A 16,455-nucleotide genomic window follows, 5' to 3' on the forward strand; every position below is an offset into this window, starting at 1 on the left:
GCCCACAATGAGCTTCGAATATTAAGTACTTGAGAATAATATTTATACATTCAAAATTCCCATATATGTGCTCACAATTGATAATTATTCTAATGCATTCATTTCTCCTCTTCCCTTGAAACCCTTGGCTGATGCTTTCATAATTCTATAACTCTTCTATGAAAAGCAATCCTTGAAAGGATAGAAGGAATACAGGCTATGATTTTCATTTACTCCCAGATTAGAGTGTTTCTGTCATCCACCCATCCATCCATCATTTATCATCCATCTATCCACCTATCCATCATCCATCCATCATCCATCCATCCATCCATCCATCCATCCATCCATCTTGCATGTATTGAGCATCAGCCATGCGGTATGCAAAAAGATTACAAACATCATCATCATTTCCCAGAGATTTCTGAACATGTGGAAATTGAAGAACTCAACTCAGCTTTTTAGAGTTCTTAATTTGCCTTAAACCCAAAGATTGAAGAAGTGGAAAAATGGAAAAATAGTAAGAATTAATTCAGGTGACATTGTTTTGGACATTTTCCAAATGGACTAATTATCCAAAAGCAAGCTGACATTTATATCTGTGGGTTTCTATGCTTGTTAAAAAACTTTTTTTTTTTTTTTTTGCTGAAGTACTCATTGAGCTAAATTTCATCTAACATCTGGCCATTGTATAAATATAGCAATGAAAACATGTCTAGTTGCCTACACATTAGGTATAAATTTTAGAAATCCAATTAGTGTTTTATTCTTTGTGTGCATTTCCCTTTTTCTTTAGTGTTTGAGCTAATTTTGGGCTTCTACCTGAAACTATAAGAATTCAAATATTTAGCACACATCTATGCAGCCAAATCCAACTGGATTGAACATTTCCTAATGATTGTAAGATATTAATTCTTTCTTTATCCGTGCAACAAGCACTTATTGAGTGAAAGGCCCTTATTGAGTGAAAAGTCAAGCCTCGTCTCAGTGCCAACGGGTAGAGGTGGGAGTGGGAAGATACAGAAGAAATAAGACACAGTAAGGAGTTTAGAATCTAGTGGAGGAGATAGACACCTACACCAATGATTTCACTACAGTGTGACCAATGCTATAAGTGAGGTACTTATCCACCTGGCTCCTAAGGCATCACTCATCACTCATCTGATGGGTTGCACACTACATACATGATTGTCCTTAGTCTTCCACTGAGAGTGTATAACCTCTCAAAATTGAGAAGCCCCTGAAACCAAGAACCCAGCGGGTTAAACCAGTACTCATTGAGCCTACATTATCCATCTGGGTAGGCAGAATCTGCCAAATGGCCTGCGGACGGATCATTTATTTAGCAATACTAGTGGCAGTTGTTTGTATCTTCACTTTTAGATTCACCGTAATGATAGCTGATAACCAATGGTTTATTTTGCATAGATGTGGACATTCAGAATTAAGCCTGTACAAACACAATTTTCACTATCTGTATCAGGGCATCCCACAGTGTATACTCTGCAGGCTTTCAAAAAATACATTTGATTTCATGGGCCTACCACCATTTCCTTTGGTGTTGATTATACTTAAAACCTCCTGATCATTCTAAAGGATCATCTTAAGATTTAACTACAAATGAATTTTTAACTTCATCAAACATGTTTACCTTTTAAAACATCCGAATGTTTATTTTCACGAGCTTAGTAGTACAAGATGCAACATAATTTGTGAAAATCAACCACAATGCTAATACTTTAATATATTATTCCAAATATTAGACATTACAGTTTAAATCTTTTTAACATTAGCTCTAATGTTGGAATAACATTTAAGTTAATAAATAACTGTGAATATAACCATATGTTCAGTCTATTCTCCCCAGTTTATCCTAAATGACAATTTTATTGTGATTTGGGTCATAAAAGTGATCAATAATTGTTTATATGTTTTCATAAATTGCATGTTTATTTAATTAATCCTGAAGAAAACCTAGAAATACATTCCAATGGGTTACATAAATTAGATGTATTTTTTAGCTCTTTGATTTTTTTAACATGAGTGAGTCACACTGTAACTGCTCTTACATTTAGTGTTCATTGCACATAACATTTTTTGAAATGTATTTTCACAGGCTATAGGTAGTCATTTGCAAAAGTGGCCACAATTTTTGATCCTTGAATTAAATGTCTTTCATTTATTTTGGGGAATTATGGGTTTCAAAAGCTACTGACCTTATGGGACAATCTGTAAAGTACTAAACTCACAAAATTTGTGGTAACGAAAGAGAGTTTTGTTACATTATGCTTTCCAAATAGTAACCACATCTTCCAATAATTTTCGTGTTATAAACACATTAGGAAAGACAGAATTACCTTTAGGTATAAAATGTTCTGAATTTGCATATTCCATAGTACTTACAATGAGAATTTATATTGGCTTTTATATTGTTTGATAAGGTTGTCTATGCCCCTCAGACACAGAAGATGTCTGTGCCATCTTCAGTTGTCACAAAGGCAATTTCTATGTGAAATGTTCATAACATGTGAGGTTGGTGTCAACATGCTGCAATCGGAGGTTTTCCAGGATTCATCCTACCATTTGAATTTACTGCTCTATTTTGGGATTTTCCTGTTATTATTGAATTTAAACCAATACACGTATTGTCTGGTTTCATGGTCTGAGAACAGTATTCTGTGCTCTTTGGAGTCAGATCTCTAATAAATCATATAGCTCAATTTCATCACAGATATTTTCCAAAGATTTCTAATCTTCTTGTAAAATCTTCAATACTGAGCAGCAGCTCTAGCTAGCACCTAGGAGCTGCATTAAGAAAAGGCTCAGATGATAAAAAGATAGTATAAGGGTTTAGGAAAAGCATCAATGGCAGAAATAACGTGTAGGAATCTTAAATTTAGGCAACTACTTAGGTCCAGAAAATATTTCCTTCCAGTATAAAAGGTTAAGGCTCTTTGAAGAAAATGTTATCTTCAACAATGGAAACATACATTCGAATTCTGGTCCCCTGAAAGCTTAAAATCGGACTCCTTCCCTTTTGTACACTTTTGACAAACTATGTGCGTTTTCAGTGGAGGGACCACCTTACAATTTTAGGGTAATTGTACTCCTCCGTAGGGAAGAGACAGTTGGCATTGTTTCATGGCTGGGTATAATTCATTTATGTCTTCCCAGTTTTTCCTCTCTGATCTCTTCTCTGTGTATCTGTCAGCAGTGGTCTCCTGGGAGCAGCACTATGCACTTCATTAATAAGAAGGGATTAAAGAAAAAAGCCCCAGTCTTCTAATACACTTGGATAATTTGGTGCCATCCACAAGGCAATAGACCCCTGCTGTATAGATGTCATTAGAAAGGTACAATTTCATTACTTTTTACTGGCAGAGCCTTGAGTGAAATAAAAAATATGTTGTCTCATATGTAGGGGAAAAAAAGTGCTAAAGCTTTCATTCATTTCATGCCCCTAAAAATAGTAGAATGCAAAAAATATATTTTATGGTTTTCACATTTATATTGCCTTCCTTCAGTAGTCCTTGAAATCATGCTTCCTATTAAATATTGAGCAAAATAAAGATTAAAAGAAAATTATTTATATTCTTAAATCTCAAATGAGATTTATATATTTTTATTAATTAACACACTTGTTTCAAATACCTACTATGTGCCAGGCTCTCTGCTAGCTACTAGAAACAAATTACAAAAACATCATTCACTTTTTAAAAACCCTAACTTATTGAATACTATAATTGGAAGTGAGTGTAAAAGTGAGTGTATATGAAATAAACCATATGGCAGAATAAAAATGATTATAAGCCAGTATATTGTAAGTGTATTCAAAAAATCTGTTTAACATTTCCTTGTTAACCAAACTTATTTTTAAATTGACATGTTTGCTGATGGTTGATATTACCTTTTGAACTGAACCACCCTGATTTTAAGCCTCTAAGTGGTATATTGTGCAAACATTTGAAATGACGGTGCAAACCATCTTTGGGAGATTTGCACCCTAGTTTCCATAGGTGCCATCCCTGCTAGGAAATAACCATATGCCACTGGCACAGTGTGTGGTGTGGCCACGCCCCCTGAGAAAGGGGCCTGGGATTTAGGCACCTGCGGTATGCCAATGGCACTCCCAGGCATAACACTGGTGTGATGACTCTCTGGGAATCTCACACATCACTCTTTCCTAGCACCGAAGAGAATCAGGTTTAATAGTGGTCCATTATCTCACTGCCACAGACACACAACTGCCATTAATGCTAAAAAGTGACACACAGTTGGAACCATGCTTAAGAGAAGACAGCCCTTGATCATCAGTTATTCACAAGTCACTCCTTGCAGTGATAGGTTTCTGCTTTACTTCTAATAGCTTTTGTTCAGTGAAATTGACATTTGCAGTTCTTTGTCTAAGATAACAGCTAGACTAGACTAGTTAAGATGACAGAAACTGGGGTTTCTGGAGAACGTTCTACTGACAAAAGGCAAAGCAGGACAAAAAGTCAAATTATTTTGACAAGTAAATGAGTCAGTAACAAAAATACTTTAAAAATGTGTTGGGTTATGTACAATATATCCAGAAATGAAAGACTGGTCTTCTGGTAAGCTTTGAATACAGAGTGATCTGATGTCCTTACCATTTTATTCTACAACCATGTTGTACCTTGTCTGTCATACATTTTAATTCACTCAAATATGATTACACATGCAGTAAAGATTATCAACAAATGTCATGAGAAGTGAGAGGGCAGAGATTGGGACAGGGCCTTTACACCTTCTAGAGTGAACACAGCTTAATAATCAACAAAAAGCCAGGACTCAACTAGCTAAGTTCTTGTTACCAAAAATATGTCTCAGCTAATGTTTAAATATAGATAACCAAAGTTGCAAACAAAATCCCCAGTTTTGCCAATAAATTTTTAAAAAATAAGCAAAGTGGTAAAGGGGTTAAGAGCTTAGATCATTAAACTGGTGTGGCGCATTTGAGGGTGTGCACTGAAAACAGATCAACCATTTGATACCAGAGTACAGATTTCCTTTTTGTTTGTGATTTTCGTATGATGGTAACTTTTCCTCTGCCTCTACAAGATTTTATGAGTCTGCTTGTCTTGCATCTCGGTAGGTGCTCTTATGATTTGGGAAGGGTTTCTGAATATTCTTTTCAAATTTCTGGGCTTTAGTCCCACATTACTTTAGGCAGTGAGGAGGAAGAAGAAATACTATGAATTGAAGATAGAATTGAAACTTGGGTATTTGTGATATAAATGGAAGGAAGTAACTGATTAGCAGTGACACTGGCTAATGCTCTTTTGCTGAGGTACTCTATAAATAAGGGATTGCTCATGAAAGAGCTTGTTATGCTTTCTCTCTTTTATGTGCATGACTGTGACATACTGTATTTTGCCATTGTTAAACTTAGTTTAACAGAATAAATATTCAAATAAGAATTGACCATACCAATATCCCAGTAGAGAGGGAATAAGCTGATAGACGTGTCTTTGAGTTCTGTCAGGCAAGACTTAACCAAATCTTGACACACATTTAAAATTGGTTGTTCATGAAAGGTAACTAGATAAAATAGGTATATATTTGCTTAAGCATATTTTAAAAATATTTCTTTTTTTAGATTTGAAATTCACAATAGGTTTCTTCCTTTCCTCCTTGCTAATTTATGAAATATTTATTGTTTAGACTGACTAATATGACATGAAACAACAAACCTGCACATGTCTAATTTATAATAAATCTGTTTCCTTAATGGGTGGAAGGAAATCTGAGGACAGTTCTAAGGAGTCTTGTCTGCTTTCAGTGCGATCTTCTAGTCATACTGAAGACAATACCTCTCCGGACTGGTCTTTCCCCTTCTTCTCCTCTCCCCGGTCAATGTCAATCACGTGCACCACTCCAGGTTTTAGAATCAGGTCATCCGTCTCTACCTGACTCCTGTTGTCCTCCACCTCCATGTAGCTTCCTTTTGTTTGCTGGGCAGCTTTGCTGAAGGCTTCTTTAAAACGACGTTTGAGTTCAACATCTGGACAGAAGACATACTCATAAAGGCCACCAGCGAGGACAGCTCCTATGATGGGCCCAACCCAATATATCTAAGGAAAAGATGGAAGAGGATAGAGTATAAGTAGAGAGAAGCTATTCCATTGAGCAGCTCATGAATATATAATCTAGCTGGGTTAAAATAAGAGTGTATTTGTGTCATGCATCAAAAAGAGGGGAACTGGAGAGGAAATAAGAAAAAACACCAAATCCTCATCAGAGATCCATAAATCATTAAACAGCATTTGAACAGAAAACAAGAAGGAACTGTTTCATCTCCTATTCTCTTTTCATTAATTATGTTCTTTCCATCTTATGATAATCCTTAATGTAAAGATAGCTCCTCTTTGGTGGTATTACAAATTAAGTGAGCTAAGAATTCTTTAATATAGAAAAAAAATTTGTGGAGAGTCCTTCTCTTATTTTCTCAATATTGCCATCTTTCACTGGTTTCCTGCATCATCATGATCATCACACAGGCTTTATCTTTTGGGGATACCATTATTCAGGTCAGCATGATCAAAACCAACCCAGCTCTACCACTTAGCAGAGCTGTGAGTGCTTATATCAGTTACTTAACTTTCAAAGCCTTACTTTCCCCATCTGTAAAGTGGGGATTATAATAATACAAACCTCATGGGGTAAAAGGATTAAGTGCAATAATACTTGTAAAGTACTTAATAGTTTTTAGTTCTTAGTACTACCTGCTCCATTCCAGGCTTCCAAAATTTGGTGATTTGATTTAAATGAAAACCTCATGTGTTCATTACGGTGCAGATAGCTTTCATCTATGTGGTTTCTTACGATGGTGGCTTGGTGAAAAAACATGAGTTTATGGCTAGTTGAGAAGTAGCAATTCCATAGGATTTCAATAAATGGAGATGATGATGATGATGATGATGATGATGATTATTATTATTTTGAGACGCAGTCTCCCTCTGTGGCCCAGGCTGGAGTGCAGTGGCGCGATCTCAGCTCACTGCAAGCTCCGCCTCCCGGGTTGACGCCATTCTCCTGCCTCAGCCTCCCGAGTAGCTGGGACTACAGGCGTCCGCCACCACACCCGGCTAAATTTTTGTATTTTTAGTAGAGACAGGGTTTCATCGTGTTACCCAGGATGGTCTCAATCTCCTGACCTCGTGTTCTGCCCACCTTGGCCTCCCAAAGTGCTGGGATTACAGGCATGAGCCACCGTGCCCGGCCGGAAATTATTACATATTAACTATGCACCTAGAATAAAGTTTTGAGTTTGAATGAAGTGCAGGCATTTGCTTTAGAGCACATGTGTGCTGTAGAATATTAGACATTTTTTTAGCAGACGCACTTGGTCAACAGAAACCCTGCTTGTTGAGCACTGTCCCCGAGCCAGCCGTACTTGGCACTTTTCCTGTATAATCTCATTTAATTCTAACAATAATCTATGAGATAAATATTATTATTCTTCCCATTTTATGAAAAGAAGAGTGACACTCTGAGAGGGTAAGAAGCTTGCTTAAGATTTTGTGCTTAGCAAATGGTTGAGCTGAGATTTCAGACCTTTCTGACTTCAAACCTCTCATTTGAGGCTGGGCACAGTGGCTCACCCCTGTAATCTCAGCAGTTTGGGAGGCCAAGGTGGGTGGATTGCTTGAGCCCAGGAGTTCGATTCAGCCTCAGCAACATGGTGAAACCCTGTCTCTACAAAATACAAAAAAATTAGCGGGGCTTGGTGGTGTGCTGTAGTCCCAGCTACTTGGGAGGCTGAGATAGGAGGATCACTTGAGTCTAGGGAGGTTGAGGCTGCAGTGAGCCATGATCATGTCACTGTACTCCAGCCTGGGCAGCAGTGTAAGACCCTGTCTCAGACAAACAAACAAAGAAACAAAAAACAAAATGAAAACCTCTCTTTTGAAACACTGTTCCAAACACTGTAGTATACTGTTTACCACTGTATTACTCATTTGAAAAAAAACATGATGGATGCTTTTTGTTTAAAACACCCTCTGCAGATTAATCTCAGTTTGCATCCTCATTGTAAGATTTAAATAAAATTCAAAATTTAAGCTGAGGCTGAAGACATAACATTCACGGGGAAACTGTTGTTAGAGTGGCTGGAAGAATCAAGTTCCTCTCTTGAACATGAAAAAACCCATATGAGCCTTTATCTTCTCTATGCTCTTTTAAAGGAGAAATGGGAGCCCTCCTCTAAATGTCTTTGCTCTTTGTTCCTTTAGTAAGGTCTCGTTAGACATATACTATTCCACAGGCTACAAATCCCACAAGGGAGACCAGAACAGCAAAATAATTACTACCCTTTCCAAAACATCTATGAGTGAGATACCTAGATGCATGTTTTCAAAAATAAACAAATCTCAGTGTCAGGTTGCTATTTCAAAATGAAGTCATGTGTACTTTAAAGACTCTTTATTGCTAAAAATCTAGAAAATGTGTAAAAGTGTAAAGAAAACTAAAATAATATCATTATACTACACAAAAAACCCAATTAATATTTTAATGTTACTCCTAATCTCTCTACCTACAAATATACTTTAAATTAGTTCTAAATTTCATATAACCATTGCTATTTTTAGTAGAATTAAGTTTGGTATAATATGGGAAACTTTTGGTTTAATCAACAAGCTAAGAATTTTCCTACTATTTAAATTTTAACAAGCTTACTACAACTGACAAGTAATTAATAAAATATATATTTTCATCTACATTTTCAAGTGCTTATAAATTTAACTAAAAGTTGTTAATGACAAAATCGTTTCAATTTAATTTGTTGAACTGAAAGTTGTATTTTCATTATAGATCAGGGCTGGGTACTGTGGCTCACACCTGTAATCCCAGCACTTTGGGAGGCTGAGACGGGTGGATCACCTAAGGTCAGGAGTTCGAGACCAGCCTGGCCAACATGGTGAAACCCTGTCTCTATGAAAAAATAAAAAAAATTAGCTGGGCATGGTGGTGTGCACCTGTAATCCCAGCTACTCGGGAGGCTGAGGTAGGAGAATCTCTTGAACCCAGGAGGAGGAGGTTGCAGCAAGCCGAAATCGTGCCACTGCACTCCAGCCTGGGCAACAGAGCAAGACTCCATCTCAAAAAGAAGAAGAAAAAAGAGATCATATACTACTCACTAGAAATTTCCGTTTCTGTTAATGTGGTAACGTTTTTTGACACAAAAATGGAGGTATCAGTGGCAAAATGACTAATCTCATGGATGGCATTGTTGGCCAAGTCTTGATTTGAACACTGACTCTCATTCTGTTATTTAATGCTGTAGATTACTTTTAAAGATTTGGTATACTTTTCTTAGAAGTGAATGCACAGAGCAGTGGTGCATTTTCTTGTCCTTTGCAGTGTATACCATAGATGAATGGCTGTGACTAGGTCAGTAATCACTGTCTGAATAAACACAAGGGGCATATTCTGTTATATTCATGAATTTTTTAAAGTTGCAAGTGACATTTGCAATATGTAAGCTATAATAAAAGCCAGCCTTCTTTGAAGCTGGCTTACGGGTCTCATATTTTTATTGGCTGTTGTAAGTTAGTATGTTGGTGGCCTTCACAATTGCTGCATTACTTATTTAATTGTAAAGGATTTAAATTTCTTTGCTGTGAGAAACAACGGAAACAAAATTAATTATAATATTTTTAAATGGACACTGCTATTCTCTGGAAGCGCTGCCACTACATTCATAAATATTTATTTATAATAGGTTGGGTTTGAGACTGAAAAGTGAGCCTTTTCTGTGAGTCATTCATTTTTCCAGTTACGGTTATGGTGATGATAGCATAAACCTTTGCATTATTTATTCGACACCATCTGCAGTTCAAATATTTGCAACTTACATACTATTAATTGAGTTTATGCATTTGTAAACAAAAAAGGGTAAATATCTTTGCTATGGGCAGCGCTTTTAAGTATTTCATTCATTTTTTTTTTTTTTTGCAATTTTTTTCTGTTATTGCTGGGAAGACTTTACTTTCAATTATTTAAACACCATATTTGCTACACCATGCTGACTTTAACTTGATCCACATGCGCAACCTCTATATACAGTGTATTCTGCTGCAATCTGTCAGGTACAGTGTCTAAAATGGTGCTTCAAAAAAGGAAAAGACTATTATTGAAGGCCTAGAACAGATATAAGAGATGTTTTACAGAAGTTCTGTGCTAATCTTTCCCCAGTCTTTACAAAGGATGTAAATAAAGTGGGGGTCAAGGTTGGAGAAATGCAAGAGAAACTAGTAAGCAAGATAATGAAAAATAAAAGAGTCCCACAGGTAGTTGTCCTCAACTGTAGGAAGATAGGGACTATCAATATGAGGGTTACCCAGTGGTTTTCCCAATTTCCCATGATAACTGCAGGTCCAAAGGATCGGGCGGGATTCATGCTGGCACCAGTATAATTGATCTATAGGAAACAAGAAAACAACTTCAGACATTGCTGAAACAGGGCTACTAGCAAGTATCATTCATTGCAATTTGCTGTCATTTGTCACTTAGAGGAACCTCAAGATGTTAGCAGCTAGATCAACATTCTTATTGCGCAGTTGGAAAAATTATAACCTAAAATGGACAGTCATGGCTGGATACTAAAGAGCAACTGCTGTGAAGCACAACGTCTTCAGGCCAGCTAGAGTGAGGATAAATGAGGTGGGATTGATTATATAAATGGACTTGGAAACTTACTGCAAATAAATGTCCAATTGCAACAGAAAATCCAATTGCTAAAGCTATTGAGCCAGTGACATCAGTCCGTTTGGAATCACAGCTGGCAAAGATAGTAAACACCAACTGAAATGTGATTATCAACTCAACCAGGAGACCATGACCAGCGGTAAGATTTCCATGAACCTAGAGAAAGAAAAATATTCCATCAGAATTGAAGCAAGAGTATTTTCGATGACAATGTATTAGTATCACTGTGAAAGGCACATTTGATCTGTGTAAAAATAAAGGTAAGTCTTCTACCCCACCTTCAACTGAGGCCTTCCTTCTCTCATCCCCCAAAAAGAAGGAATAAATTTACATTCATTTTGGGTCATCACAGATAATTACTCTTACAATGACCAAGCAGGAGTTTGTGCTGAATGTCCTTTTCTACAAAGGAAGCAAAATGTGCCACTGCAGCACTTAACTCGTAAAAGAATTTCTTGAGAGCCTTGTAATTGCATAAGGCAATGATTAAATCCATTAATTAGGTTTAAATTAATTAATATATATTTCAATTAAAATTTAAGCCATGTGCTTTTTTTTTTTTTTTTTTTATCAGCCCTGGTGCTGAGTTAACAATTGATACTCCTAATCAGCTAAGAACAAAACTAGGATCGGAGGTCTATGTTTTTTAAGCACAACCCTTTATGTAGATCATTGTACATCTTATGAACATGACAAGAAAAGTCTTTTTCTGCTAGTGAACAAATAATTGTAAGGAAAATGCATTAAGCTAAATATAAAGTCAATATAGTAACTGGAATGGGAGAAGGAGAGGTAAAAACCAACACAATTTTCAGGCCACCTAGATTTTGTTATTTTTAGGGCACTCAAGAGCAAACAATGATTTCTTACAGATATACCTAAACACTGCCAGAATCAGTTTTCACACTATTAAGAATCATCCAAAAATTCCTTAGGAGTGAATTAGCTATTTTAGGGATGTGCCTCATGCCACCAAGGCATTATTTAGCAAAGAGTTTGCAAGAAGCTTGGAGTCCTAGTTTGAAAATAGCTAAAGACGCTACCATGGTGACTCCCAGGCCTCCCACCACACTGGGAGGTGTGACCAGATAGAGAATTCCTGCTCCAATGATGGCCCCCAGGCACTGGGCTGCAATGTAGAAGACAGACTTGGCGATGCTTATCTTCCTGGTGCACACCATGGCCACAGTCACTGCAGGGTTGATGTGGCCACCGCTGATGTGGCCAAAGCACTGCACCATGGTTGCAATGCTGAGTCCAAAGCAAAGGGAGATGAGAACCATGTCGACCGGTAAAGGCTTTTCTGTTCCACCCCAGTTGATGGTGGATCCCAGGCTGAGGAGAACAAAAATAAGCATGGCCAGAAATTCCGCTGTGACTGCTTTCCAGAAAGCTTGAGTCCAGACCCCTCTGAAAGCCACCATGATGTTCTCTCTGGTACACAACGGTCCACACTTACTGAAAAGAGAAACAAGTCATCATCAGAAGCCACTACACCCAGGTTTATGAATTTGGATGAAGGGAACAAGGCCTGCCATCTTCGGGTACTGTGGACAGGTGCTGCCAAGCGTGATTAGAACACCAGGAAAGAATGCTTCTGCTGAAACTCCTTCATGAATAGTCAAGAGACTGTTATTCTAGTCTCCTTTGATTTAATATTCAAAGATCATCCAGTTTCACTGGAAAATTATCCAAACTGTCCCTAGAAAGGAAAATGTCTAAATCAAATTCCTTAAAAGATTAAGAATAAAATATATTTACCTTGTACTTAATTCCCTTAGAGCAAGTTTTTTAAGTTTCAAGTACATTTTACATGCCACTTATATTTTGAACATAAAGCATTAAAACAAGGTATGCGTGGGGGGGTCGTCTTTTCTAGCTTTGCATTTGATTGCTTTGAAATGGCATTCTGAAAATCTCCCCCTCCCCCAAGACTCTGGATTAAGGGGGAGACTTCTAGGAAGCCAGGGTGCTGAAGACTGTCTTTTGAGAAAGTGAACTCATTGAGGGGAGAGGAGCTTCTGGTGACTAGCTAGGGCAATGGGAACAGGCGGGGCCTCAGCTGGAACAGCGACACTCCCTCACTCTCCTTTGCGCCAGGAGCGAGCAGGCTGCCAGCGGGAGGAGTCCGGGAGCTGAGCCTGCCCAAGGGACACCGCGCACCGCCCAGATCTGGGCGTGCGGCACAGGGACGTGTCAACCTCCGTCCCCAGGGAGCCTGCAGCGCCTCTCAGAGAGCGGAGCAGCGGCCATTCCCGGCTCGTGCCAGGCTCTGGGGCGGCAGCCAGGTGCACACACACAAGCCGCCCCGCGAGCCCGCCGGCCTGCCCGCCGGCCCGGCTGCATCCTGGCCGCTGGAGGTGGGGAGAGATGGGAGTGGGGGATGCTTTTAGGGGAGGAAGGACAGCCTCTCCTCGTGCCCGACCCTCTCTCACCCCTTGACCCTGACCGTACAAATGCAGATAAACCTGCCACAGGGAGCCTGGAGGCTGGGGTGTGCCAGCAATGCCCCTGTACCCTTCTTGCCTTCATGGTGCAGAGCTCGGGAAGTCAGGAAAAAGGGGTGTGGCTAGGGAAACTTTGGGCCCCTGAGCAGAAGGCTCTATGGAAAACGGCTTTTCTCTAAGGTTTTCTTGATGGCTTTCTGTTACATGGGCTTAGAGGACAGTGCGTCTCACCTTGCGGAGTTTCTCGGGGGAGGGTGGTGGGCAGGCAGTCTGGGAGAGGGAGGACGCCTTCTCCTCCCGTCTATATCCCTCTTGCTGTCATCAGATCTTTGGAGCAGAGAAGGGGTGGTTTGACGATATTGATGCCAACTGCTCATTCTGGGAGGAAATGGCTAGGACTGCCCTTTTGTGGGGGCAATTACCCCAGTTACCATGTCATCTAAGACTTTTGCCCTTGTCCTTTGCCTGTGATAGTCATGAGAGCCAAGAAGTATGGAGAGCATTTACCAGAGAATCTAATTGCAGAGGACCACGTAAGGGATTAGGTAAGAAAGTCAAGTACTTTAAGAGATTAATATTATTGTGGCTTTCTCTCTGACAAATTGCGGGGCCCTCATTTCCCCATGTCACTGAATGTTCCCAGGAGCCTGCTTTCTGCATGGGTAGTGAGGAAATGCAGTGCCAAAAAGGGTGAGGGGAATTTCCAGCTCAGCCTAACCCTTAGTTTGCTACGGGGCTTTGCTTTAGAGGTGGAGGGTGAAAAACCCTTTCTTGCCTAAGCCTGGGTGGCAGGATAAAGGAAGAGCTGGCTCCACAGCAGGGTGGCCAGCCACATCCCATACATCCCCTGCCCCAGTGAAGCAAATCTCAGAAGTATGAAAAACCCCAGGTGGGATGACAATGACATCATACTCTCTAGAGGAAGAGAATGTAAAGAAACAAAAACGGTAGTTGGAATGGGGCAGGGAGGGCACCCTGGAGGAGACACTAAAAATATTCCCAAAGAGGGCAAACTCAGGAAAGTCACACATTGAAGAAGTTAGGAGAGTCACTTCTGAACTCACTGGCAGCCCAGGGCTGTAGCCGGGATGGCAAAGGGGGCAAAATGTGATCACAGGTGCTGTTGTTTGTGGTCAGGGTTAGTGGGGAGAAGGAGGAGGACAAAACAGGAGGCTAAGGAAGCTAGGTGGGCAGAAAACGTCCTTCTCAGCCCCGCAGGAGACACCAGGCAAGGTGGGAACCAGAAAAGGCCAGCCCCCTTGCTCACCCGCTTCACCTCTCACTTCTGCCGTTTCCCGAGTTCTCTCCCTGCTTGGTCTCTCATGCACCTGTCTACCTCTCCAGAGACCTAATTTAAGAAACTCAATTGCTCTTTCAGCTTCAAATTTTCATCAGCCAGAGAAATTTAAAAGAGTGCAAAACTTGAAAACAAAACATAAACGTACTCTTTAAGAATGTTTTTAGCTTTTTTTTTTTTTTTTTTTTTTTTAAATCCACAAAAATCTGATCTCCTTCCAAGGCAGATGTACCAGCCTCAGTCGGCTGTGAATCCTGAAGTTTGCTGGCAGCATAGACATCTCTCTGGCCTTATGAGGGCTCACCCCAGCGTCACCCATAGCACCCTGTTTTTATTGTCAGTGTTCCCTTACATGTTCACACTCACTGGAAATGATCAATACAATTAGTTTTGCTTCTTTTGCCCCAGAACAAAGGGGATTTGTTGATGTGACCCGGTTGTACCGAATCGGACACATCATTTTCTAGCTGAACACTCAGCCTCATCCACTCCAGGACAGTTGAGCATCTGGGTGAGTAATTTTTCTGATGAAATGCACTATAGCTAGATTTACCTCCATAAGGTAATTTTCCTGGGCTTTTGCAGATCTCACACATACGGAGGATTTGCCTAAAAAGCATCCCTTTTCTTCTACCTTCTCTATGCCTCTCTTCTGAAAATGCCCAGTACTTAGATCTAAAAGAACCACCCACCTGCCCCATAGCTGCCTTCCAGATTCTGCCTAAGAAGGCACAAACATCTGAAATAAAAGAGACAGTTTCATCTTTTGGCCCTGAGCATTGATCCCTTAAGGCAAAGAAGGACTTACCCCCACCGCCTTGCTGTGGGTCTGTCACTCATGCCTTCCCCAGCCAGAGTGCAGCTCTCATTGCCTGCCCCGCAGCTCCCTGTGTGCTGGGAGTCAGATTACGGCCACTTGTCTGATTGGGTTTTTGGAGTGTTAGGGGTGGAAAGATTCTGCACCATGTGGCAATCGCTAAGTTATATTTGAACTTGAAGTAACTTTTCTGTACCTGATCACTGTAGACACAGGGCATTTCAGGAATGCAAAAACATTTACTTACGTTATGTTTATTTTTTTCAGCCAGTAATGTTTGAAAATGAGGATTTCCTCAAATCTTTATTTGAATTCTTCCTACCACGAAGAATTGTTCAGAATTTGTCTTGTTTGGTTACATGTTGTAGTTTAAATCGGGCAACTATTAGAAAATGAATTTGTATAATCCAGCAGTTGAGATGAATTGAGATAGACACTTGGTGCATTTATTTTTTAGCCAATGAATTCTGTTTGAAGTTTTTGATCTGAGAAGAAGCATTATAAGCACAATATAGAACTGCAGCTCCATTTATAGCACAGGCAGCACTAATTTGGACACTAAAAATAAGGAAACATAGGAAATACAGGAAATAAGATGGCTCTAGGTGCTCACCTGACTGTTATATTAATAATCTGGGGGGAAGAAGTAGCAAACTTAAAAAATATCAAAGTTGGATGGGGATGAAATTACGGGGAACTGTAGGTAAATTTAACCTCTGGAAACCTAGAGACAGGACTGATTTTATAATTTACTGGTCCCAGTGCAAAATGAATGCAGGACACCTTGGTAAAACGTTATTTAAATTTCAAGACTGTGACAGCAGAGCATAAATGAAGGCTGGGTGCTGCTAAAGGCAGGACCTTGTGCAGCTGCACAGGCTACGTGCTTATGAAGACGTCCCTGTCTAAGGAGTTTGGTGAACTCTAGAAGGTTTAGCCATTAGCTACCTGCATCACCATCTCATTATTATTTTTTCTTTAAATAGACCGTAGGTGCATGGGATTGGAATAATCAGAATTCCTGAGTTATAACACTCTGTCATCACTCGTGCATGTATGGCCCTCTTATTTTCTAATAGTTAATTATAATGGCTTTTAAATAATGTAATGAACATCTATGAACCCACTACTCAAGTCGACAACTAGAACAATGATAATAACTCACATTATCTATGGACGCCTCC

At 39.5% G+C, this 16,455-nt stretch overlaps 1 protein-coding gene across 2 annotated transcripts; it reads right to left on the minus strand.

The window, feature by feature from the left end:
• Window positions 1-1,622: 1,622 nt before the first annotated feature.
• Window positions 1,623-15,423, minus strand: AQP4 (aquaporin 4). Of its 2 annotated transcripts, XM_025365585.1 has the most exons (5): window positions 15,263-15,423; window positions 11,754-12,168; window positions 10,702-10,866; window positions 10,343-10,423; window positions 1,623-6,074 (listed from the first exon to the last, which is right to left on the minus strand). In XM_025365585.1, exons 1-5 carry the CDS (start codon window positions 15,292-15,294, stop codon window positions 5,796-5,798), a joined length of 972 nt encoding a protein of 323 aa, XP_025221370.1. In that variant the 5' UTR covers window positions 15,295-15,423; the 3' UTR covers window positions 1,623-5,795. The 2 variants fall into 2 exon arrangements, with proteins under 2 accessions (XP_025221370.1, XP_025221371.1); XM_025365586.1 differs by lacking the exon at window positions 10,343-10,423 and having other exon boundaries at window positions 15,263-15,408.
• Between the last annotated feature and the right edge of the window lie 1,032 nt (window positions 15,424-16,455).

Source organism: Theropithecus gelada, chromosome 18, assembly GCF_003255815.1.
Source record: "Theropithecus gelada isolate Dixy chromosome 18, Tgel_1.0, whole genome shotgun sequence".
NCBI lineage: Eukaryota > Metazoa > Chordata > Mammalia > Primates > Cercopithecidae > Theropithecus > Theropithecus gelada.